This window comes from Typopeltis vanoorti, chromosome 9, assembly GCF_054136105.1.
Source record: "Typopeltis vanoorti isolate ZY-2024b chromosome 9, IOZ_Tvanoo_1.0, whole genome shotgun sequence".
NCBI classification, from domain to species: Eukaryota; Metazoa; Arthropoda; class Arachnida; order Uropygi; family Thelyphonidae; genus Typopeltis; species Typopeltis vanoorti.
Genome location: NC_143557.1, coordinates 23,317,999 through 23,341,517, shown reverse-complemented (window position 1 = coordinate 23,341,517; position 23,519 = coordinate 23,317,999). Strand labels below are relative to the sequence as shown.

Sequence of the window (23,519 nt, the reverse complement as noted above, 5' to 3'; positions counted from 1 at the left end):
AAACAGCAAATGAGGTCGAAGCAAGGAAACTACTGTTTTTTCTAAAGTCCTGATGATGACCCCTAGTGGACTATATTAGGTATTCTTGGCCGTTGAGCTGAAGTTCTCAAGATGTAAGTCTCCCAAATTTGGGGCAGTCTCAGGCATCCAAATTTGTTGAGGTTTGGCATGTTTCTTAGGGCTGAGGCTGATTCTATGAATAGTCTTTCAATTTATACTTGCTGCAGTGTATTACTGTGGCTTTCTTCCAACGTATTCTGTGGTATGTATCCAGAGCATGGTCTGCAAGCCCAGAGTGGCTGTACTGGTGAAACCAGATGTAGTCTTTGTGTTCCAAAATTCTGATATTTGAGGTCCTGCCTGTTTGGCCAAAGTGGGACAGCTTACAGCTGCAAGGGACCTGGTATACACTAGGTAGGTCTAGGGGAAGTGGTTGGTCTTTAGTGGAGCAGATAAGGGATGCCAATTTTCTATATGGTCTGTAACAAGAGGTCAGATCATTTTGATAAAAAAGTACCAAAATCCTGAATAAACATGATCCTGAATAACCAATATTATTCATCCAAATCTTTCTCAGCTCACTAACTTATGTGGCAACATAGCAAATGTCATTGCAAAGGCTATAGGGAAAATTAGGGATAAGGAAGACAGGATATAGAAGGTAAATATCGTGATGGATTATTACTCATGATAAGAGATGAAATGTGTGCTCTCAGGGTAGAGAATCTCAATTGAAATAACACTAATGTCTTTGAGAGTATATGGCGCGAGATGGATGTTTATAGGACAAGATATTTAGTGGTATGTTGCTACAGACCAGGGAATATAGATGGTAATGAGTAAGAAATATTTAGACAAATTAGTTTGTCCACACAGTTAGCCTAGTAGCTGTGCGCTTCGCAACCATATGCCCGAGGAAGGAGTGTCCTAGGTTCGATTCCCATTGGTGACATGAGGAGCTGAAGGATCTTATTGGCGGTGGACAGTAGGGTTTTCTACCTAGTTTATCTAGAGGTTTTTCATCTTGCAAAGCAGGCAAACCGGCCTTGAGAACTGAACAGTACAGGACATAGGATACACCCGGGTGTAGAGCTGACCACCTTATCCTGTGAACGGTTTGTGGTCCGCTGATTAATAAACCCTCAACACTGCAAGGTAAAAGAGGGTAAAAGGAAGATGAGTTTGGCAAGTGCAAAGTGAGCAATCATTATGTGCAAATGCAACTATAGCGACATAAACTGTAGCAATAAGGAACTGAATTTTGGATTTCTTGAGGGACAACTGTCTTAGGCAGCATGTAGTGGAGGAAACATAAGGATCAAGAGTTTTGGATTTGGTCATGGCATGAGAGGATATTACTGTGACTGGACTGAGATGGCATACATGCTGATGTTTTAGCTCTTCAAAAGGATTTGAATAAGCTGGAGAGGTGGTTAAAGGCATGGAGATGTCAGTTTAATGCAACTAAATGTAAGGTTTTAAAATTCGGAATCCACAGAAGGGATGCTTCATACTCACTTGGTGGAGTTATACTGAAAGAAGTGAAGGAAGCAAGGGATCTTGGGATGATTGTAAATAGAGAATTGAAGTTCCAGGGACAAATTGCAAAGGTTGTGAAGATATCTGTGAGAACTGTGGCAATATTGAGGAGAACACTGACTAAGAGAGATAAAAATGTGCTGATTCCATTGTATAAAGCTTTGATCAGATCGCATCTGGATTTTTATGCTTAGATCTGGTCACCAGGATTCCCTGAAAATTATTATTATTATTATTTATTATTATTATTCCTGACACCTCCAAGAAGTCCGAAGCCTCATCGCGGGAGGATACCTACAACTGTCTCAACTGATACAACTGTCTCAACCACTACACCGAACCTCTACTACGAATCATCTCTATCAATGCCATCTACCGCCCACCTCCACCACAACTAGTATTCTATGTCTGTAAATTGCATGTGTTCTGAAGGGCCGATTTGTCTGTATGCGAGATGAAAAACCCGAGTTTCCAGGAGAAAAAATCCTGCTACCTCCGTATGAGATCGGCCAACTCACCTTCGATTGAAAATCGTCCAGATAAAGATTCCTTCCCTCGCGACGAGAATCGAACTCAGGCTTATTCCAACTGAAGGGCGCAATGTATTGTCGTTCTTCCAACATGTGGTGATATGTCATCCATTCTCACTGCCTTATTAACATCTAGCCAAATCAACACTTGACAAACCACCTTTGAAGGAAATGAAGTAACCTTAGAGAGTGTGCAGAGATGGATAGCAAAAATGATGTTAGGACTGTACAACATTAAGTTCCTTTCACTCTTTCTACCATATTTCATATAGTAAAAAGAGTGAAAGGAACATAGGAAAGATGCCATCCCTAGAAGTTGCAAAAGGAGGTGGTAAGTAAAAAGATAAAAAGTAAGTTTTTTTGCATAGAGTGGTAGGAGATTGAAATGCATTGAAGGTCTGAGAGGATGGTGAACATTAAGATTGTGGATGATTTTAAGGAGTGGTATAACAGGATGTGTTAACTATTGTTGACTCCCAAGTGAGTCTTGTGACTCCATGGGGGTCAGGAAAATAATCATAATAAAATAAAGTCCAAGAATATCACTATTTGGTAGCTCTTTATCAAACACATTTAACACAGTATCATTAATTGCATGGAGAATAGTCAAGTAAGGCTCAAATTTAGGGGACATATTGCAAAGGTGGTGAAGGTAACAGAGAGGATTGCTGCAATAATGAGAAGGACACTGACCTGCAGAGATAAAACAGTTATCACTGCGTTGTATAAGACCCTGATCAGACCACACTTGGACTATTATTGTTCTCAGATTTGGTCCCCAGGATTTGAAGAGGATGAATTAACTGTGGAAAGGGTACAAAGGCAGATAACAAAGATGGTTTCAGGACTGTACAATGATAGTTATGAGGATCGGCTGAGGGAATGTGGACTGCAGAGTTTGGTGGATAGAAGGAGAGGTGATATGATTGAGACTTTTAAACTGTTGAGAGGAGGTTACAGGGTTGATACTGGGGAGTTCTTTCACTTGGTTGAACAGCGGGAAGGAGTGATGACAAGAGGCCATCCGTGGAAGTTACGAAAGGAAACTGTGAGCAAGAAGGTGAGGAGTGGTTTCTTTGCATGGAGGGTGGTTGAACCATGGAATGCATTGCCTGATGGAGTGGTGAGTGCGAGAACGGTCAATGAGTTCATGGAGTGGTATGATAGACTTTGTGTTTCTTAGGAAGGACCTCCCATGATGAGTCTTTTGACTCCATGGAGGTCTGAGTAACAATAATAATTCTCACTGCCTTATTAACACCTAGCCAAATCAATACTTGACAAACTACCTCTGAATCTTTCACACATAATCTCTCTTTCCATCTTTTGCTTTCCATTCTAGATGTTGCACAGCATCATTTACATCAATATGATATACAGTGATGAAATGCTCATTAAATAATTTCATTACATAATTTGTCAGGGTCACTCTACTAACGTAACTATTTAGCAAAGCCAATGTTGCAAAATTATTCTTCTCTTGTTTGCCACATGGAAAAATTTCCATAAATCTTCTTTGACCTGATTGGCTAATCTCTTCTTATACTGTATTTGCTATTTCTTTCTTTACCTATCCTTGTCACTCCTCCTCATGCCTGCTATCACTTCTTACTGATTTGACTACTCCATAACATTTTTTCTTATTCTACTTACCTGATTTCACTGTTCAATGACCTTACCACTAATCAGCAGCACTGTCGATTCCTCATTCACAACCATATCACCAAATCAAATTCTCTGAAACCCTGCATTACTTCCACCACAAACTGCTTAAGAATGATTAATAATTTATAACCAAGCTTCGATTTGTCATGCTTTAAAAAAAAAAAGGTTTGGATGTCATTCTTTTCCAGAATAAAGCTGTTTCATGTACACTAAAAATTCTATTTTTTTTTTTAAATTCTGGAAATTTGCTGCACTATCTAGATCTGCACTTGTGAACACCTTACAGCAGAACTACAGCCAACACTATGTAATGTCTTTCACATGTTCTTCCACACACATGGACTATTGTGCCCAGATTTGGTCACCGGGTTTTCAGAAGGATGAAGAGATGTTGGAAAGGGTCCAAAAGGCAACTGACTAAGGTAATTTCTGACCTCTGGAATGCTGAGTATGAGGAAAGATTGAGAAGATGTAATTTGCAGAGTCTGGTGGACATGAGGAAGAGGGGAGATATGATAGAGACCAACAAGTTGATAAGGGGTTGTTATAAGATCAATGGTGGAGAAGTTCTACAGAGAATAGTGGGAGATCAGGGGAGAACCAGAGGTCATCCCTGGAAACTGTATAAAGAGGGTGTGAGTAGGGAAGTGAGAGGCAGGTTTTTTTCGTGCAGTTGTGAATGACTGGAATGCCATGTCTGAGAGTGTGGTGTCTGCAAGGAGTTTGAGTGTGTTTAAGGCTCGGTATGATGAGGTGTGTGTATGTGATAAAAGGACCGCCTAGACGAGTCTTTGACTCCATGAGGTCTTGGGGTAATAATAATAATAATAATAATACACAACTCAATGGATTTCTCTATCTGACCAAAACAAGATAAACTTCTGGATACCTGAGTGTAAATTTGATGTAACTGTAATGTGTCCTACTTTGGTCAGACAGAGAAATGCATTGAGTTGAATATGGAAGAACAGGTAAGAGACATTACATATGACACAACTAGAGCTAGAACACTACTATCTAATCACGTTCTTAATTCAGCTTGCCCTTACAAGGAAGATTTTATCATTCATCCAGTGATCTGGAACAAATCAGAAGACATTTTTTGATACTACGATGAACTGAAGAGAAGAATTGTGGGATCAACAGAAACTGTCCTCAGTCCGGTCCATCTTAATATTAACCTTAGCTATAATCCATCTGACCATTACTTTTCAGGCTATCCAACTTTGGCATGCACATGCCCAACAGTGCTATGGCATCCAGAATGTCTTCAAATGTCAGCAATATGTTTGCAAGTTAATTTATAGCTGCCTCTTGTAATGTATAGCTAGAGTTGCTGAAGAACGTGGCAGAAGATTGGACTTGTGCTAAAAAAAAAAGTGTTTTAATAGGTCTATAGTGTGGCTTTTGTTGCGAATTGTGCTACTTTTTTTTCAGTAATACAAGCGTCCTTCACTGGTGCTGCATTGAGTTTAGTTGTTTATATTGTGTTATTTTTGGTTTATTCTTACCAAGAAAGGGAGGTCAGAGTTGTACGTATCTGCAGTGGAAGAGAAGAAGATAAGTTTTCATTATTTAGTTATTTAGTATAGTTTATACTTACAGTATTGTGTAAGTAAATTTGCTTATAGTAGAGAGTATAACACAGTATATTAGAGAGTTTAGTATTTAGAGTTTAGTTTTAGCTCTTCAGCACTATCTGAATGATGGCGGCAGCTGCAGCTCCAATTACGAATCGCATGTCACCAAGTCCTCCCCCATTTAAGGACTATATTTTGCACAACATACTATAGTTCGCCCACCGTTTGTAGGTCACTGCTTCGCGTCTTTCCAAGAATAGTCGATTCATGCTGAAGGGGAGAAAGAAATGAAGGACGTCCGAATTGGTCGCCAACACGAGAAATCACGTGCTTTATAGGTTAAATTTTCCAACTGTTATAAGTAACATAGTTAACTACAATAATCATAAAAGAGAAGTTAATTTTCCGACTGGTAATAATAAACAACTCATCCCACAATACGGATTGATTACCCTATTATCGGAATGGATTCTCCTTTTTCTAAGATGCGTAGAAGTGTCGAAGGATCTCTAATCGGTGGGCGAACTATACAGGATGTTGTAGAATGTGATATGTGGTTGGTGAGAGAAGGGGGAGGGAGTATATATATGTGCAAAATGTAAGCAATGGGAAGAACTTAGTGAGTTAGATATTACCATAACCGAAGTTGTTCGTCAGGGGGGAGAGAATCTCAACCTAGCGAGACGAGTAGTGTGATAGAGAGTGAGAATAAAAGGTGAAATATGAATGCAAAAATAAAAGTAGGGAGTGTGGAAAGTTTGAATAATTGTGAAGTTTTCGGAAATGGTCTTATTTGGGAGGATGAATGGCGAGTGTGGCTATGGCTAATTTGCAGAGAGACAGAGATAGATGAACTGAAAGAGGAGGTAGAATGTCTTGGGAATGAATGGAGAAGTGTGAAAGATGAGATTAGGCGAATGGAAGAGATGAATGCAAGGCAAATCAGAGTAGGAGTGAGAGAGTTATGGGAATGATAGAAGAGGAGAGAATAGAAACAGTAGGAGAGAGGGAACGAGAAGAATGTGAGGGAGTGCCGGAACCAGGGACAGGGCGATGCCAGGATGGCAGGTAAGTAGAGGAACAGAGAGTGTTAGAGGAGAGAGAGAGAGCGAGGGATGAAGGTGAGAAATCAAGGAACAGAGTGGTAAGAGGTGTGATGTATGGAGACTCGATGATCCGTGGTATGCAAGATAGGATGCCAGAGGAGTGTTTGCCTGGAGGAACGATAGAAAGTCTGGCTATGACAATTAAGAGGGTGAAATGGTGGATGAGATGATTGTGATGGATGGCACAAATGACTTGAGAGGCAGTCTAAATCAGGTGGCAAGAGATCTGAGATTCGTGCTGGAGGTTGTACAAAAGAAAACACACAGGAAAGATAGTGTGCATGTGTTGCCCATGTATGATAATGACGAGCTAAGTAGAAGGGAAGTAATAATGAATAGCATGATAGTAGAATGTCTCAGAAAAGAGGATTGGAATACGTGGATGCTTGGAGGGCATACAAGGAAGGACGAAGGCATCTGGAGAGATTGCTGTTTTCTGAATGAGTGGGTGTGTCAATGCAGGGAAACTAGAATGCCCAGGGTGGATGGTAAGCAGGGGTGGCCTCTTGTGGGAATGGATACTTGGGAGAAGTGGGGATGACATCAGGTAACGCTGAGCCCAGTAGAGTCTAGAGTAGGGATGCACAGACCGCAGGCAGCCCTCCGTTGATTTGCTGGCAGCCCGCCTCACCATGTATTATTTTAACTTTAACAAGTTACACGATAGGTAATTTTTAAAAATGGTACATGTGCAAAGCAAAGTAGCTGTGACGTCACGATTGCCTGTCTACTTACAATAATCGGTTAGTAATAATGTTAACAAATTTTATAATTCGTCTATTTGTCATATGAGTATTTTGTTTTCGTAGGTGCGGTTGCTATAATTAATTATCACCCCTAGGAAACAGTAAAAAATAAATTCTACAATGGATAAAGCAGGGCCAAGTAGGAAACACAAACTACAGGATGAAAATGACAGTTTCAGGATAGCTGGACCAAAAAATATGGTTTTGTGCAGTCGTTTAATAATATCATGTGCTTGATTTGCAAAAGTTCTGCAGCCATACCAAAAGAATACAATATAAGGAGATGCTATGAAAGTCTGCATTCTACATTTTCAAATCTACCCGAAGAACTACATAAACAAAAGATTTCATTTTTTGAAACGAGAAGTGACAGGTCAGCAAGTGATGTTTACAAAACCTATTCAAGATTCGGAAATCACAACAGAAATAAGTTTTGAAATATCTCGCCTTATAGCAAAAAGGTGCCGACCATTTACAGAAGAAGATTTCGTAAAAGATTGCCTTGAGATAGCTGCTAAAACAATTTGTCCTGAATAAGCCAAAAATGTTGAGAAAATTCAGTTAAACAGGATGACTGTGCAAAGAAGAATTACTGCAATCTCGAAAAATGTAAAGGACCAATTAACATCTTATTCCAAGAAATTTGCCTATTTTTCATTAGCTATTGATGAATCAACTGACATTACTTCCACAGCCCAGCTGTTAATATTTGCACGTGAAATAACTCAAGAGTTTGAGGTAAGTGAGGAGCTGATTGGAATGAGTTCATTGTCAGATCAAATGAAAGGTAATGACATGTTCACTGGGCTTTTGGAAGTGTTCCAAAATTGATTTAGATCTGACAAAATTATCAGGTATCACAACTGACGGAGCTCCTTCCATGATAGGAGCTAATTCTGGATTGGTAACATTATTGAAACAGCATTTGGGACGGCACGATGATGAGTTGATACAATTCCACTATAATCCACCAGGAGAGCTCGTGCCCTAAGAAACTTGGATTTGAACATGTCATGAAAGTTGTGGTTTCAACGATTAATTTTATAAAATCCAGTGGCCTTAATCACTGACAATTTAAAAAGTTTCTTGAAGACATTGAAAGTGAATATGGCGACTTCATTTTTTACACAGAAGTGAGATGGCTAAGTCGTTGGAGCAGTTCCTAAATTTAATTGATGAAACTGAAATCTTCATGACTGAAAAAAACAAAAACATCCTTGACATAAAAAATCTGGATTGGTTATGTGACTTAGCCTTTCTGGTTGACATTACTAATCATTTAAATACGTTAAATATGCGACTTCAGGGCAAAGATCAATTGGTTATTCAACTTTACGGCCACATTTTGTCTTTTCAGTGCAAGTTAAATCTATTTCAAATCCAACTGAAGTCAGGGAATTGCATCCATTTTCCTAATTATAAAAAAGTTTCTGAAAAGTTCGATGTCAACTTCAAAACCGTGTATGTTGAAAAGATTGATAACTTGATATCAGCCTTCAAGGATCGGTTTTCTGATTTTAAAAAAGTGAAACCGTTGCTAGATTTATTTAGCAATCCTTTTGCCATTTTTCCTGAAAATGCACCCAAATCAGCACAGCTTGAACTCATCGACATTCAAAACGATGAGAGCATGCAAAATAAATTTAACGAAGGCAATTTATTAAACTTCTATCATTGTGTCGATAAAAACAATTATAAATGGTTGCTAGATAATGCATTAAAATGTGCAAGCCTCTTTGGCTCAACATATATTTGTGAAGAAACTTTTTCAGTCATGAATATTAACAAATTGGAAAATAAGAACCACTTGACTGATGAAAATTTAGAACCAATTTTGCAGTTGGCTACTACAAAATTCAAACCAAATATCAAAACAATTGTCAAATCAATGCAATGTCACGCATCAAATTAAATTCACTTACTTTTTTTATTACCTTTTTTGTAACAATTATGATAGATATAAATAAAATAAACAACATATGGTAGATAACTTTCAAGTTTTTTTTTTTGGCGGCCCTCCCATAAGTAACAGTGGAACTATTCGGCCCTTGACCTTAACAAGTTTGTGCATCCCTGGTATAGAGGGAATAATGCTGGATATAGAAAGAGTGGCATTTCTATGCTTTATGCTAATGCCAAGACTATCCAGAATAAAGGAGATAAATTCGTGGGGCTGATAGCATCAGCCTGCCCAAAGATTACTGAGATCTCTGAGACATGGTTCACGGAAGATGATATCATAACAGGAATAAAAGTAGCAGGATAGGAAAGGAAAATGTGGTGGAGTATTGCTTACAATAAGTGATGACTTATGCCCTCTAAGAGTGGGGGCTCTGGAAGGCATTGACACTAATGGTTTTGAAAGCATATGGTGAGAGGCAGAGGTGGACAACACAGGATATTTAGTGTTGCTACAAGCCAAGGAGTACAGAGGGTGAGGAGCAGGAGATATTTTGGCAGTTGATCTTGGCAAGTGCAAGAAGAATGATTGTTATAGGAGATTTCAACTACAACAGTATAAATTGGGAAGAGGAAAATGCATGTACTAATAAGGGAATGGAATTTCTAGAATTCTTGAGGGACAAATGTCTTAGGCAATATGTAATAGAGGGAACAAGAGGTTCAAGAGTTTTCAATTTGGTCATAGCATCAGAAGAGCTGATTATAACTGAGATGACATCTCTTCCCCTATTTGGAGAGAGTAACCATGTGGTTTTGACTTGGAAGATGAATAGACATGCAGGAGTATCAAAGAGAAGGGAACGTATATGGAATTATAAGGCAGATGATTATAATAGTATTGATATCAACTTGGAGCAGTTTCATGCAGGGTGGAATTTGAAGACTGAGATATCATTAGTGCTTGGGAAATTGTGAAGGAATATTTGTTAGCAGCAATAGTAAGATGTATTCTACGAGTGAAGAAGAGGACAAAATTTGGTGTAAAGTGGATGACAAACAATATCAAACAAGAACTGCATGTAAAAAAGAGGTTATGGAAGAGATATAAAGAGAGGGGTGGAGAGCAGATGCATGAAGAATATAAGACTCAGGCCAGGAGGATGACTAGTATGGTAAAGAAGCAAAATTGGAATATGAAAAGAGATTTGCACTAAGATCCAAAGAAAACCGTATGGAATTATTTTTAGCTATGTGGCCATCAGGAGGAGAAATGATTGTGGAAGAATGGCATTGTGTGATAAAAATTGCAATAGAGTGACTGAGGCAGAGCACATAGTGGAGTTATTCATTGAACAATTTATTGGAGTATTTCATTGAAGAAGTAGGTTTTAATACTAGAGGGATAGGACAAGTTCAAGGTTTAGAGGTGCAAGAGGAGAGTGTGTTCCAAATACTGAGTACTCTTTGATGTCAGGAAAGCTGTGGGACTGGATGGTATTTCACAACAGGTTTTGAGAGAATGTGCTATAGAAGTGACAGCTCCATTGACCTGGCTTTTCAATGAAAGTTTGGGTACATGATAGGTACCTAAGGAATGGGAATGTGCCATTGTATAATTAGACACTTCCAGCAGACTGGAAATATCTAATTACCAGCCACAGTGTTTCAGTAGATGTTAAGATCTCGAAGAAATTAGTGAGCAACCATATACAGCATTGGACAGATGAATACAATGTTATCTCTGAGAGTCAACATGGATTTGTTAAGGGACACTCTTGCTTTGGGAATATGACTGACTTTTATAATAAAGCAACATGAGCAGTCATATTCCTAAAGTAAGACAAAGGCATATACTGCCATTTTCTTGGATTCTGCAAAGGCATTTGACAGGTTGCCACATGATAAGTTGATATTTAAGTTGCAGCACAAGGGTTTATATGTCAGTTTAATCGACTAGATTCAGGATTGGCTGTCCGAGTCTGATAGGTATCAGAGTTGTGTATGGTGGGGCAATATCACAGAGGCAGAAAGTTACAAGTGGGATTCCACAGGGCTCAGTACTGGGACCTGCATTGATTAACCTTTATATCAATGACATTGTCAGTGGATTGCAGTGGAATATTCAGTTGTTTGCAGATGATGTGAAGCCAGGAAGGGTTATTAGTATAATAATAATGCAGATGTGGCAGCCCTGGAAGAGGATATGAATAAACTAGACAAATGGGCAAATGAATGGGAGTTTAATGGACAAAATCTAGTCTTGAAATTTCGATACATTGATGGGAGGCTGCATACTTGATTGAAGGAGCTGTAGTGGAGGAAGTAGGGAAGACAAGAGATCTGGGTGTGATAATTGATAGAAAACTGAAATTCAGGCAACATATTGCAAAGATGGTGAAGGTAACCCAGACAATGCTGCAATACTGAAGGATGTTGATCTGCAGAGATAAAAGAGTTATCGTTCCATTGTATAAGACCCTGATCAGACAACTTAGAGTATTGTTCTCAAATTTAGTCCCTCCCCAGGATTTGAAGGGGATAAATTAACTGTGCAAAGGGTACAGAGGCAGATAACAAAGATGGTTTCAGGACTGTACAATGTTATAATAAATTTAGTTTAATCCTTTATCCAAGTGTAAGCAAACGAAGTTTGCACCTGAAATATCTTCAGGACTGAGACAACTCGTAGTAAAGGCGGATCAAGCTTTCATCACTCCTTGTCTTAGTATCTCTCATAATGCAAAGCACATCTCCATGCAGACATGTATAATGCTATGCATTAAGGGAAGGGTTGCCGGTTTCGACCTTTAGTGAGGTCTCGTCAGTGCGAGCCAGACCCAGAGGTGGTGATACCAAAGTGGAAGTAATGGAGAAGTTATATTTACCTATATGAGTTGCCAAAAGGTGTCTCACCTTATTATTAAATTACTCTGGATTTAGAGAAAGATGATGGAAGTTTTTTCCCACTTGGTTAGACTATAATAAATTTAGTTTAATCCTTTCTTCAAGTGTTAGCAAACAAAGTTTGCACCTGAAGTATCTTCAGGACTAAGGCAACTCGAAGTAAAGGTGGACCAAGCTCTCATCCCTCCTTGTCTTAGTATCTTAGTAGCAACTCATATAGGTAAATATGACTTCTCCATTGCTTCGACCTTGGTATCACCACCTCTGGGTCTGGTTCCCACTGACGAGACCTCAATGAAGGTCGAAACCGGTCTGGGTAGTGGCCCTTCCCTGAATGCATAGCATTATAAATGTCCACAAGGAGATATGCTTTGCATTATGGGAGATGCTAAGACAAGCATTGATGAGCGCTTGGTACACCTTTACCACGAGTTGCCTCAGTCCTGAAGATACTTCAGGTGCAAATTTTGTTTGCTTACACTTGGATAAAGGATTAAACTAAATTTATTATAGTCCAACCAAGTGGGAAAAACCTCCAAAATATTTCTCTAAATCCAGAGTAATTTAATAATAAGGCGAGGCATCTTTTGGCAAGTCGTATAGGTAAATATGACTTCTCCATTGCTTCCACCTTGGTATCACCATCTCTGTGTCTGGCTCCCATTGATGAGATCTCAATAAAGGTCGAAACTGGTTGATGAATGGCAATGTGCTGCAGCCCATGAAGTTTAAACTGAGGCTCGGCTGTTGCTGTCACCCCTCAGATGACATATGAGCAAATTAGCGGCTCTGCTCGGTTTTGGGATGAGCCTGCCACGTGGTAGAGCCAATGCTGAGAGTTCTTCTGAGTGGAGGGTAAGCCTGTCACTGAGGGGAATAACACTGAGTTTTTGTAGTTCGACCTGTACCTGAACATTTAATAAAAGTCAAAAACAGTCTGGGTAGTTGCCATTCCCTTAATGCATAGCATTATACATGTCTGCAAGGAGATGTGCTTTGCATTATGGGAGATACTAAGACAAGGAGTGATGAGAGCTTGGTCCACCTTTACCACGAGTTGCTTCAGTACTGAAGATACTTCAGGCACAAACTTTGTTTGCTTACACTTGGATAAAGGATTAAACTAAATTTATTATAGTCTAACCAAGAGAAAAAACTTCCAACATGTGCAATGTTAATTATGAGGATAGGCTGAGGGAATGTGGACTGCAGAGTTTGGTAGATAGGAGGAGGAGGATAGGTGATATGATTGAGACTTAAAACTGTTGAGAGGTAGTTACAGGGTTGACACTGGGTAACAGCAACAGCAGGAATGAGCAATGACAAGAAGCAATCCCTGGTCTTGGGGTAATAATAATAATCTCTCAGGTTTAATTTATTCAATCAGACACACACACACACACACACACACTTCCTTTCCTCACAAAGTTTTCATATGACTGACTACTATAGCCAATGTGATTATATCATGGTCACCTTACCAAACAGAGGAAAATTAGATGCTCCATTCAAAGTCACATCCTCCAACGATATGATCACACCTAAGACTTTACTGTGTTACATATTGCCTAAAAAAAAAGATAGTTGTCCCTCAAGAAATTCATTCTCCTTATTCTCTGATGCTATCCTCTCATTCCAATCAATGTTATGATGATTAAAATCATTAATAATGATCATCCTTTTTGTTGCTCACTAAGCCAATTTGCCTATATGTTTTATTGTCACAACCCTTTCTCTAGCCTGCAGCAACATCCAACTGATATTTCATCCTGTAAGCTTCACATCATGCTGTGTCAAAACAAACCAGTGGCACTATTTCCTCCTGCTTGTGTGTTTAATTCCTTTGCTATCATCAGCTCTCCTCCTTTCTTGCCCTTGCTATCCTCACAAAAAACATTATACTCCCTCCACTTTTATTCCTATCAGATATTCCTTATCCAATCATGTCTCACTTATTCCATCAAGTTTTATGCCATAAAAAATGAGTAAAACAATTTAATATTTAATCTTCCTTATTTAAAAGATTGAATTCTGGAGTAAAAAAAAAATGCATAGATCAATGACAGGGGAGGGCTAAAATATTTTTGCTCGGAGCAGAAAAAACCAAGATCCAGTTCAGCCTATATTACATCCTCTTAAATATACTATTCTATTAATTCCAACGTCACACAAAATAGCTTCAACATCTTCGCATATACTGCTATTTTCTGCTTCATCTCTTAGCAAACAATTCCTCTGCAATCACCAACAGTCAGTTACAAGATCTCTTTACAAAGCCTTGATAAGACCTCACTTCTATTGCGCATAAGCCCAGTCTCCTGGCGATTCTGATACAGTGCAGAAAGTGAAAAGGAGAGTGCTAAAAATGATATCAGGATTGTGGAATACTGATTATGAAGACAAATTGAGAATTTGTAGACTGTAGACACTAGCAAAGAGTTGAAAGGGAGGTGATATGATTAAGACTTACAAACTTCTGAAAGGGTCATTCAGGATTTCTGTAGATGGACTTTTTCATTTTATGAAAGTTGGAGAAAGGACAAATGAGCATCCTTGGAGGGTGAGAATGAATGCTGTCAAGAAGGGGTGAGGGCTAGATTTTTCTCCCAGAGTGACTGGAATGGATTGCCATTGGATGTGGGTGTGTACAACTAGTTTGAATGAATTTAAGAACAGCTATGACAGCTGGTGCAGCTTCTCTTAATAATAACGATATAGTCTATCTCTCTTCCCACCAGTATATCATCCTCGTTCAACTAATATATTAGACGATATGTATATAGGTGGTCTGAAAAGTTCTCGACCTTGACCATAGATGGCAACACTATCAGCAAGTTTTTTTTTTCTAAGATGGTACATCTGTCATAAGCATCCATGTGAAATTGCAAGTCATTATATCAAGTAGTTTGTTTTATACAGTTGTCTGAAGCAAAAGTGTTTGTTGTCTGTATCCATTGAAATGAGTAAAATTGAATAGCATGCAGTTATAAAATTCTTTGTAAAAGGAGGTTTCACACCAAAAGAAATTCATTCAAAGTTCATAAAACTTTATAGGCACTCTTCTCCTTCGTTTATGACAATTAAGAAATGGGCTGCCAAGTTTAAACATGGCTGGAACAGCTTTGAAGATGATCTACGTAAATGACTTCCAAAAAGTTTAACAACACCAGAAATCTCATAGACAGGCTTATATGTTGGTTATGCATTATTAAAACACTTAAGGAATTGAACAACGTAGTTAAGGATATAAATTAAATTAAACTTTAATAAATATTTTCCGATATTTCAGCAACGTCACGTTGCCATCTTCTAAAGGAACTTACAAAAGAAGTTACGTGCACGTAGGCACTACAACACAGAAACTGGGAATGAGGAGATGAAGCTATTGTTCTCCTAACAGTCCTGATAGTGCCCTCTAGCAGGCTAAGTAGGTGTTCTTGTTTTTTTTTTAAACCTTTTTAGAACCTACAAACCACAGATCCCCTCCCCACCTCCACAACAAGGATTACTCTAAATCCATCACCATTCCCTACACATCCAAGGCACCTCGGAAAAGATTACCAAGATCTTTAAAAAACATGACCTGACCTCCTGTTACAAACCTTACAGAAAATTGGCATCCCTTATCCACTCCACTAAAGACCAACCACTTCCCCTAGACCTACCTGGTGTTTACCAGGTCCCTTGCAGTTGTAAACTGTCTTACTTTGGCCAAACAGGCAGGACAGCAAATATCAGAATTTCGGAACACAAGGACTACATCCGTTTTCACAAATACAGTCATTCTGGGCTTGCGGACCATGCTCTGGATACACGCCACAGAATACGGTGGAAGAAAGCTACAGTGATACACCATAGTAAATACAAATTTGAAAGACTCTTTATGGAATCAGCCTCAGCCCTAAGAAATTCTCCAAACCTCAACAAATTTGGTTGTATGCGACTGCCCCAAATTTGGGAGGCTTACATCAGCAGACCTTCAGCCCAACGGCCAAAAACACCTACTTAGCCCGCTAGAGGGCACCATCAGGACTGTTAGGAGAACAATAGCTTCATCTCTTCATTCCCAGTTTCTGTGTTGTAGTGCCTACGTGCACGTAACTTTTTTTGTAAGTTCCTTTAGAAGACGGCAACGTGACGTTGCCGAAATATCGGAAAATATTTATTAAAGTTTAATTTATATCCTTAACTACGTTGTTCACTCCCTTAAGTGTTTTAATAACCCCAGAAATCATTGATCAAGTGCACAATATGGTATTGGATGACGGGCAAGTCAAAGGGCATGAAATTGCTAAGACTATAGGCATTTCAAAAGAACATGTAGGATATATTTGCATGAAGAATTGCAAACGAAAAAGTTTTGCACAAGATGGGTGCTGCACTTGTTCACAGCAGATCAAAAACACACTCGCATGAAAATCTCTGAACAGTGCTTGCAGCGTTTTAACAAGAATAAAATTCATTTTCTGTGTCAATTTATTGCTATGGATGAGATGTGGATTCACCATTACACACCAGAATCCAAACAGCTGTCAAAACAGTGGACAGAAGCCGGTTGTTCGGTGCCAAAGAAGACAAACTCGGGATATTTTGCAGATCTTACTGAAAACCACTACAGGGATGGGATAATGGCACCGGAGCATCACTGGAATAAATGTATTAGTCTTAAGGGAGATTATGTTGAAAAATGAAAATAATTTTGAAATTATAAATTCATTTTTTTTTTTATTGTTAGGCTGAGAACTTTTCAGACCACCGTCATAATTCATATAATAAATATAAAGAAATGTGATTTTATTTCTTACTGTTCTCATAAATTTGAACCAAATGGTCAGCTTCATCAAATGAATATAATTGGTATCCTGAACTGGAAGCAACTGCCAAGCACCTAAAATTTCGATATATAAACAAAGATTAATTTCTTTTGCAGAATTAACCTGGAGAAGAGTGTATATTAAAATATGTATTACTTGAATGCACATGTCAATAACTATCACAACTTAATTCTTTAATATATATATATATATATATATATATATATCAGGGGCGAATATTGCAGGTGTGCTAGGTGTGCAATGCTCATCCACGAAATATCAGAATCACAGATGTTATATTTTTGCATTTATTCCCATTAAAGACTCTGTGTGTGATTCCTAAAACTGAACACAATATACTGCACTAATGTTTCATTGTCCTCTACACAAGGATAATAAAGTATTAGTGCTTCATGAAGAAGGCATTTTTCGCTGCGTAAACATTGCATCACATTCACGTTAATAGCCCGGGTGTGCTTTCAACATGCATACACCTTTGAGCCATTCAAAAAGATGTAAAGAGGGCACAGCATGTCAAATTCTTAGTGTTGTATTATTTTTAAACTGCTGAGAAGGTGTGACTAGGTGAGCTTAAATTTTGAGCTCACTCAACACCTAGCGGCTGCGATTGGTTATTGTGTCAACTAATCCAATTGAATGCTGTCATGAGTTGAGAGATTACCATATTCAATGACTTTATTACAAACAGCTGTTACACATGTTTTCTGGAACTGAAAATTTGAAAGTGAATGTTAGGAGAAAAATGCTAATTGTTTTCTCTTTTGCTAGTGCAGTATATCATCTGTTGAGGATGCAAAGTTTTTTAACGATATAGAGACATTTTTTTTCTAGTCTTCGGAAACAACAGACAGTAAAAAATATCTCTTCCTGAATAAAAATGAATATTCTGTGTATTATAAGACGTTGTTGATCTACAACAAAATACCAGCATATGTGAGATTGATAAGACAGAAGAACTGCTGATACTAAAAAAAAAAAAAAAATAATGAATTTAGGATTCCCAAAAGCGTGGATAATTCCAATAATGATTGGATGTTTTGTATACTGAGTCTCAGTAAACAAAATAAAATTCTTGGAAAACGGAGCAAAATATACACAAACCAGAGTAATACACATAACATGGGCAACAAATTTTACGAGATGATTTGCTGCTCCTTCAAACCATATTTATTCCTGCAATAATTTCTCTCTCTCTCAAATTTTTTTTTTTTTAATTATGCCATCATAAATTCACTTATTCATGTTTAGAATTTATAGGATCATGCTATTCACTCTTCCCAGCAACTTATAGGACACACGTATCACAAATGATAATTATTAATTATTCGTTTAGCATTAATGAAAGTGTTTCTATTCACACTTTCTATTCTCACATCTTATAAATGATGGTTCACATATTTTCATCTTTGAGTATTTTAAATATACCAACCAAATATAGCATTCTCCTTCATTGTTGTTTTGTAATCAATCATAAAACAGATTGTTCCCCAACTCTATGCAGAAGTATCCTGCAATTCAAATAATATCAAATATAATAATTCAAAAAAAATATCAAAGTTATCCTGCAATTAATTGCATTGGACCAATTAAGATGAGTGCTGATGCGCTATGCTCTCTCTCAAAACTTTCATACATCAATAAAATGCAATCCCACAGTCATGGGCATTGCAGGGATGGGGGCACTTCCCCCCCAGGATTGATTAAAAAATTCCACAAATTATAATTGTAAAATTGATTGAGATATGTAATCTTACACCCTCGACCCTGGGAACGCTTTGTCTTAAAATTTTATTATGGGTTGGCCTGTTGTAAAACATGTGTTTTATTGCAGTAATAAAACACGTTCCTGTTTTTGTTTCATCTTTTTCTGATTTGGGAACAGTAACCAGTTAGTTTGCCCTCTGTCTAGTAAGTTGCAGAGTGAAGTGGAAATTGTAAATTTATAGTGAAACAAATTTAAACAAAAAAATACATTTTTAAAATGTAAGTGTATGTAATTTAATATTATTTTACTTGTTAGTTTTATGAATTTTTTTTCTTTTAAACTGAAATCATTTAATTTAGGATTAATTAATTAGTTGATTTTTAATAAAATATGCCAGTCAATTTTTTAATATATGAAATTGTGCTAAAAACTATTAATTCTGAATACCTTTTTTTTCCCAAGAATTAAAGATCATTAAAATCGATGCAAAATTAAAATAATGTATTTATAGTTTACATCGACAAATAATTATGTAAAAAAAGCTAAAAGACATTTATTGATATAATTATTTAATTAAATCAATAATTATAAAAATTTATTGATGTAAACCAAACGATACCTACATGCAGACTCTCTCACCACTATCCCCCACAGAAATTTGGCATCATCTCTACTCTTGCTCATCAGGCAAGGTCCTTGTCATTAGATGAACAAAAGCTCAAAAATGAACTAAAACACCTCAAAATACAGTCAAACAAAATGGATACTCTGAGAAAAGTATAAACAGATTTCTTTTTCACCGTCACCATCAACCACCAAATGAGGATACAGCTAATTTCAAAGCCTGCATCTCCTTACCTTATATTAGATTTCTCTCTCTCCAAAACTTGCAAAAATCTTAAAGAAATACAACATCAAGACCTTTTTCACAACTTTACCCAAACTCCGGTCAATTTTAAGCCATCTGAAAGAGAAACATCGCAATCTTCAGTTTCCTGGTGTCTACAGAATTGTTTGTGATTGTGGTATACCGTATTATGGTCAGACTGAAAAATCAATCCTTCTCTGCTTAGAAGAACACAAGAGAGATACCTTACAGCAGAATTCGGGCCAGTGCTCTGTCCAGCCATGTATTGTTTTCTACAAACACAAATGATGAAGGTCTCCAGCATCAAATACACTGGGATTTAACAACCAAGGTTCACAGATGTTATGACGAACTAGAGAGACAAATTCTGAAATCGAAAGAAATAGTTCTTGACGCCTCCCGCATGAATAGCAACCTAAGTTACAGTTTGCCAGAGTCTCACAGTTCTGCCATTCAATATTGGCGAGCACACGATTTCACATGCACGCATTTGCGTGATGCTTCAACTAAAACTCAGTCTCCCATTTAGACTTAATTGTCTTGTTCTGTTGTATTAGAAATGCAATGCTTTTATGGTCTTTCTGTTTTATAATTTTTTATGCTGTTACACCTGACGAAGTCGGCTTCCTGATGAAACTAGTCTTGTAATCTATTAAAGTTCTGTTTTTTAACGGGATTCAGTCATTAAATATTTTATAATATATTCCCCCCCCTTCACTGGTATATATTTTAAGAGTAGCAATATGAACAGTGTTTTAAAATCAGTCCAATTTAAAAAAAGAATACTGAACTAGTTAATATTTCCGATATGAAATAATACAATCATATTTACAATTAGAATATTTTTTTTAATACTACTTCCACAGACAAGAGGCTGGAAGACCTATAGCAAATAAATGGCATGTGTGGACTGGAGCCAAGAACAAAGTAATCAGTAGGTATTCCTGTTAATGTGATGGAGAGTGTAGTCTTGGGAAAATACTTCATAGGAGGAACTGTTCCACAAAACTGAGGTAGGTTTAGTAGGTTCAGCAGTTCAACTATAAAAGGATACTGGTGTTAAATTCTAAATGAAAGGAATTATAAATAACAGTGTTTCATTCAGGATTTAACATAGTCTGCCATTCCCTGAGCCAAATTTGCTCATCAGACAAACAGTAAATTAATCACTTACTAATGTATATTCCATAATTATAAAATAATTATGTGTTCTAATAGTTGTTAATTATTTATCCTGTACTAATTCTTTGTAGAGTATATAAATCCTATGTGAACTGTGCACGGAAATTCGGAATTTAATCCATTTATATAAATCATTGCCAAAGACAGTCAGTATAACAAAATTAAGTGCTGTATGAAATTATGAAGTTTTATCAGCCAGCACACATTTTGGCACTAGTTGCTATGCCGAGCTAACGAACTTCCACGAGGCAGATTTTGGTGTGAAGAAGGAAGGAGGAGACATAGGCTGTTGAATAAGAAGAGAGAGGCACGAACGAGATAAACGGGTTGAAAAGACAGGGGAGCTCTATGTTTTTCTCTTACACTTTTGTGGGCATTTGTTCGTATCCTGATTCTTATTCCTTCGTCTTGTAAATGTGAAAGACAAGAGGCATGACAGGGATTGCCAAGGAAAACGGTGTACGGAGACGTGAAAAAGTGCTGTCGAATGTAGTGGAAGTGAATGTGCAGAATCAGGGAAACTAGAGTTATTGGGGGGGGGAGTAGATATGCAGACTTCAGGGAGACAGTTGAGTGTGTGAAGGTGTGTAATATGTCCAAGCGAGTAGGAAAGACCATGAATCAGAATGGGATAGTTAGTATAAGGCATCAACATAGGGATGGGATAAATCGGCTTCTGCAATTATTGTACACTAATGCCAGAAGTATTAGGAACAAGAAGGAAGAATTTTTGGCCTTGGTTGGCACTTCCAGACCACAGGTCATTGGCATTAGGGAAACATGGCTGACAGAAGATGACACAGCTAGTGGGATTAAATGCGAGAGGTATGGCGTGTTCAGGAGTGACAGGGAGAATAAAATGGAGGGAGGAGTGTTATTGATGATAGCTGATGAGCTACAGCCAAGGAGAATAGAAGTGGAACTGCAGGATAGAGAAAAGAGCACATTTGAGGCTATTCAGTGTGAGATTGAAACTAGCAGAACAAAATATACAGTTGGGTGCTGCTATAGACCAGGTGATGGAATAGACGGTGGAGATAGTATGCATAAACAAATAGAAGAAATGAGTGGAAGGAGGGTAATTATTATGGGAGATTTCAACTATGGTAACATTGATTGGATGGAGGAGAGGACACATGGGAGGAAGGAATTAGATTTTATGTGGTTATTAAGGGATAACTATCTGCGACAGTATGTAATAAAAAATACTAGGGGGTCAGAGAGTGCTTGACCTAGTAATTGCATCTGAGAATTTGGCTGTAATGAATATGACCACTTTGCCACCAATTGGTGATCATAGGGTCTTGACTTGGGAGGTGGCTAAAGGTGTGGAATTTACAATTAAGACAGGGTACGTGTGGAATTATTGGGCTGGTAAGTATGACAAGCTTAGGAGTTTGATTGGTTCAGTGCCATGGCATGTAAGGGTGTTGATAGTGCATGGGAGGCAGTTAAGAAATGTTTGCATGAAGCAACGGCTGACTGTATACCTAGAGTCCAAATAATAAATCAAGTAGGGGTTAAATGGATGAATAACACCATTAAGCTTGAGCTGCAAAAAAAGAAACAACTATGGAGGGAATTTAAGGAGAAAGGTGGCTGGCAGGCACATGAACGGTATAAAGCGCAGGCCAGACAGGTAACGAGTGTGGTAAGAAAAGCAAAAAAGGATTATGAAAGAATATTGGCCATGCAGGCTAAAAAGAATCCCAAACAGTTTTTTCGATATTCATGACTTATTTTTCACGGTATTAACAACACCACAAACACTTTTATCAACAAGGATGTTTTATTAACGCTAATATTTCGCTGATTTTCAACTCAGCATCATCAGAGCACAACACACATGTAAACGCGACAGTGAGTGAGTGAAACAATATAATTGCAGAAAGACAAAAGATCTAAAGTCCTATTTTGGCGCCCTCTAACGAGAAAAAAAAAAAAAAAAAGGCGGCAGTTATCCAGGAGTTTTTCTTAGGATAACCGTCTCCCAAATTTTTGGCAAATTAATGCAACCATATTTGTTAAGGTTGGGAGAATTCTTCAAAGCCATTGCTGACTCAAAAAATAGTCTTTCAGATCTATAACGTCTCCTAAATAGCACATTCGTTTTCCTCCATCTAATCCTGTGTGAAGGAGTGTCCAAAGCGTGGGCTGCCAGTCCCGACTTGCCATAGTAATAGTAGCGAATGTATCTTTCATGTTCTTCCAGGCAGATGTTCACTGATCTTCCTGTTTGCCCATAATAGGCCAAGTCACAGTCACATGGAACTTCATACACTCCTGGGTGTGCTAAAGGGTGAAGTTTATCCTTTGGTGAGCGGATCAGAGTTGCCAGCTTGACATGAGGCTTGAAGGTGGTGCGAAGGCCATGTTTCAACAATACTTTGGCTATCTTTTCCCGATGTACCTCTGATATAGGGAATAGAAATGGTCATGTTGTATTCTTGTGTATTGGGGGGGGGGGCAGAGTAATGGGCCTGTGTAGTATTTTTTCTATTTTGTAGGGATTGTAGCCGTTGGCTAAGAACGTATGGCGCAGGTACTGGAGTTCTATCGTTAGAACAAATGGCTCTGGCTCTGTGTGTAAGTGTTTTTAAAATGCCGTACTGTTGGACTGGATGATGATGTGATTGTTTATGTAGGTATCTTCCTGTGTGTGTAGGCTTCCTGTAAATAGAAAAAGATAGTGATCCATCTGAAAGGCGGGTGACTAATATGTCAAGAAATGGTAAACAGTTATTTGATTCTTTTTCTACTGTGAAGTGAATTTTGGGGTGTTGGCTGTTTAGGTAGGTGACAAAAGCATCCAAAGTGTCTTGTCCATGGGGCCAGATGGCAAACACATCATCTACATAGCGCAACCACACTAGTGGCTTGTATGTAGCTGTGGTAAGTACTTTGTTTTCAAAGTGTTCCATGTAAAAATTTGCTAACGGGGGGCTTTGTCACCTACC

General features: G+C 38.0%; 1 protein-coding gene across 1 annotated transcript in view; it reads right to left on the bottom strand.

The window, feature by feature from the left end:
• Window positions 1-23,519, bottom strand: part of LOC150102924 (WD repeat domain phosphoinositide-interacting protein 2-like) — a 335,111-nt gene that overhangs the window by 275,500 nt on the left and 36,092 nt on the right. The window contains exon 2 of the mRNA XM_090397385.1: window positions 16,778-16,860. Within this exon, the coding sequence (XP_090253511.1) occupies window positions 16,778-16,860 (83 nt within the window). The remainder of the gene's footprint in view (window positions 1-16,777; window positions 16,861-23,519) is intronic.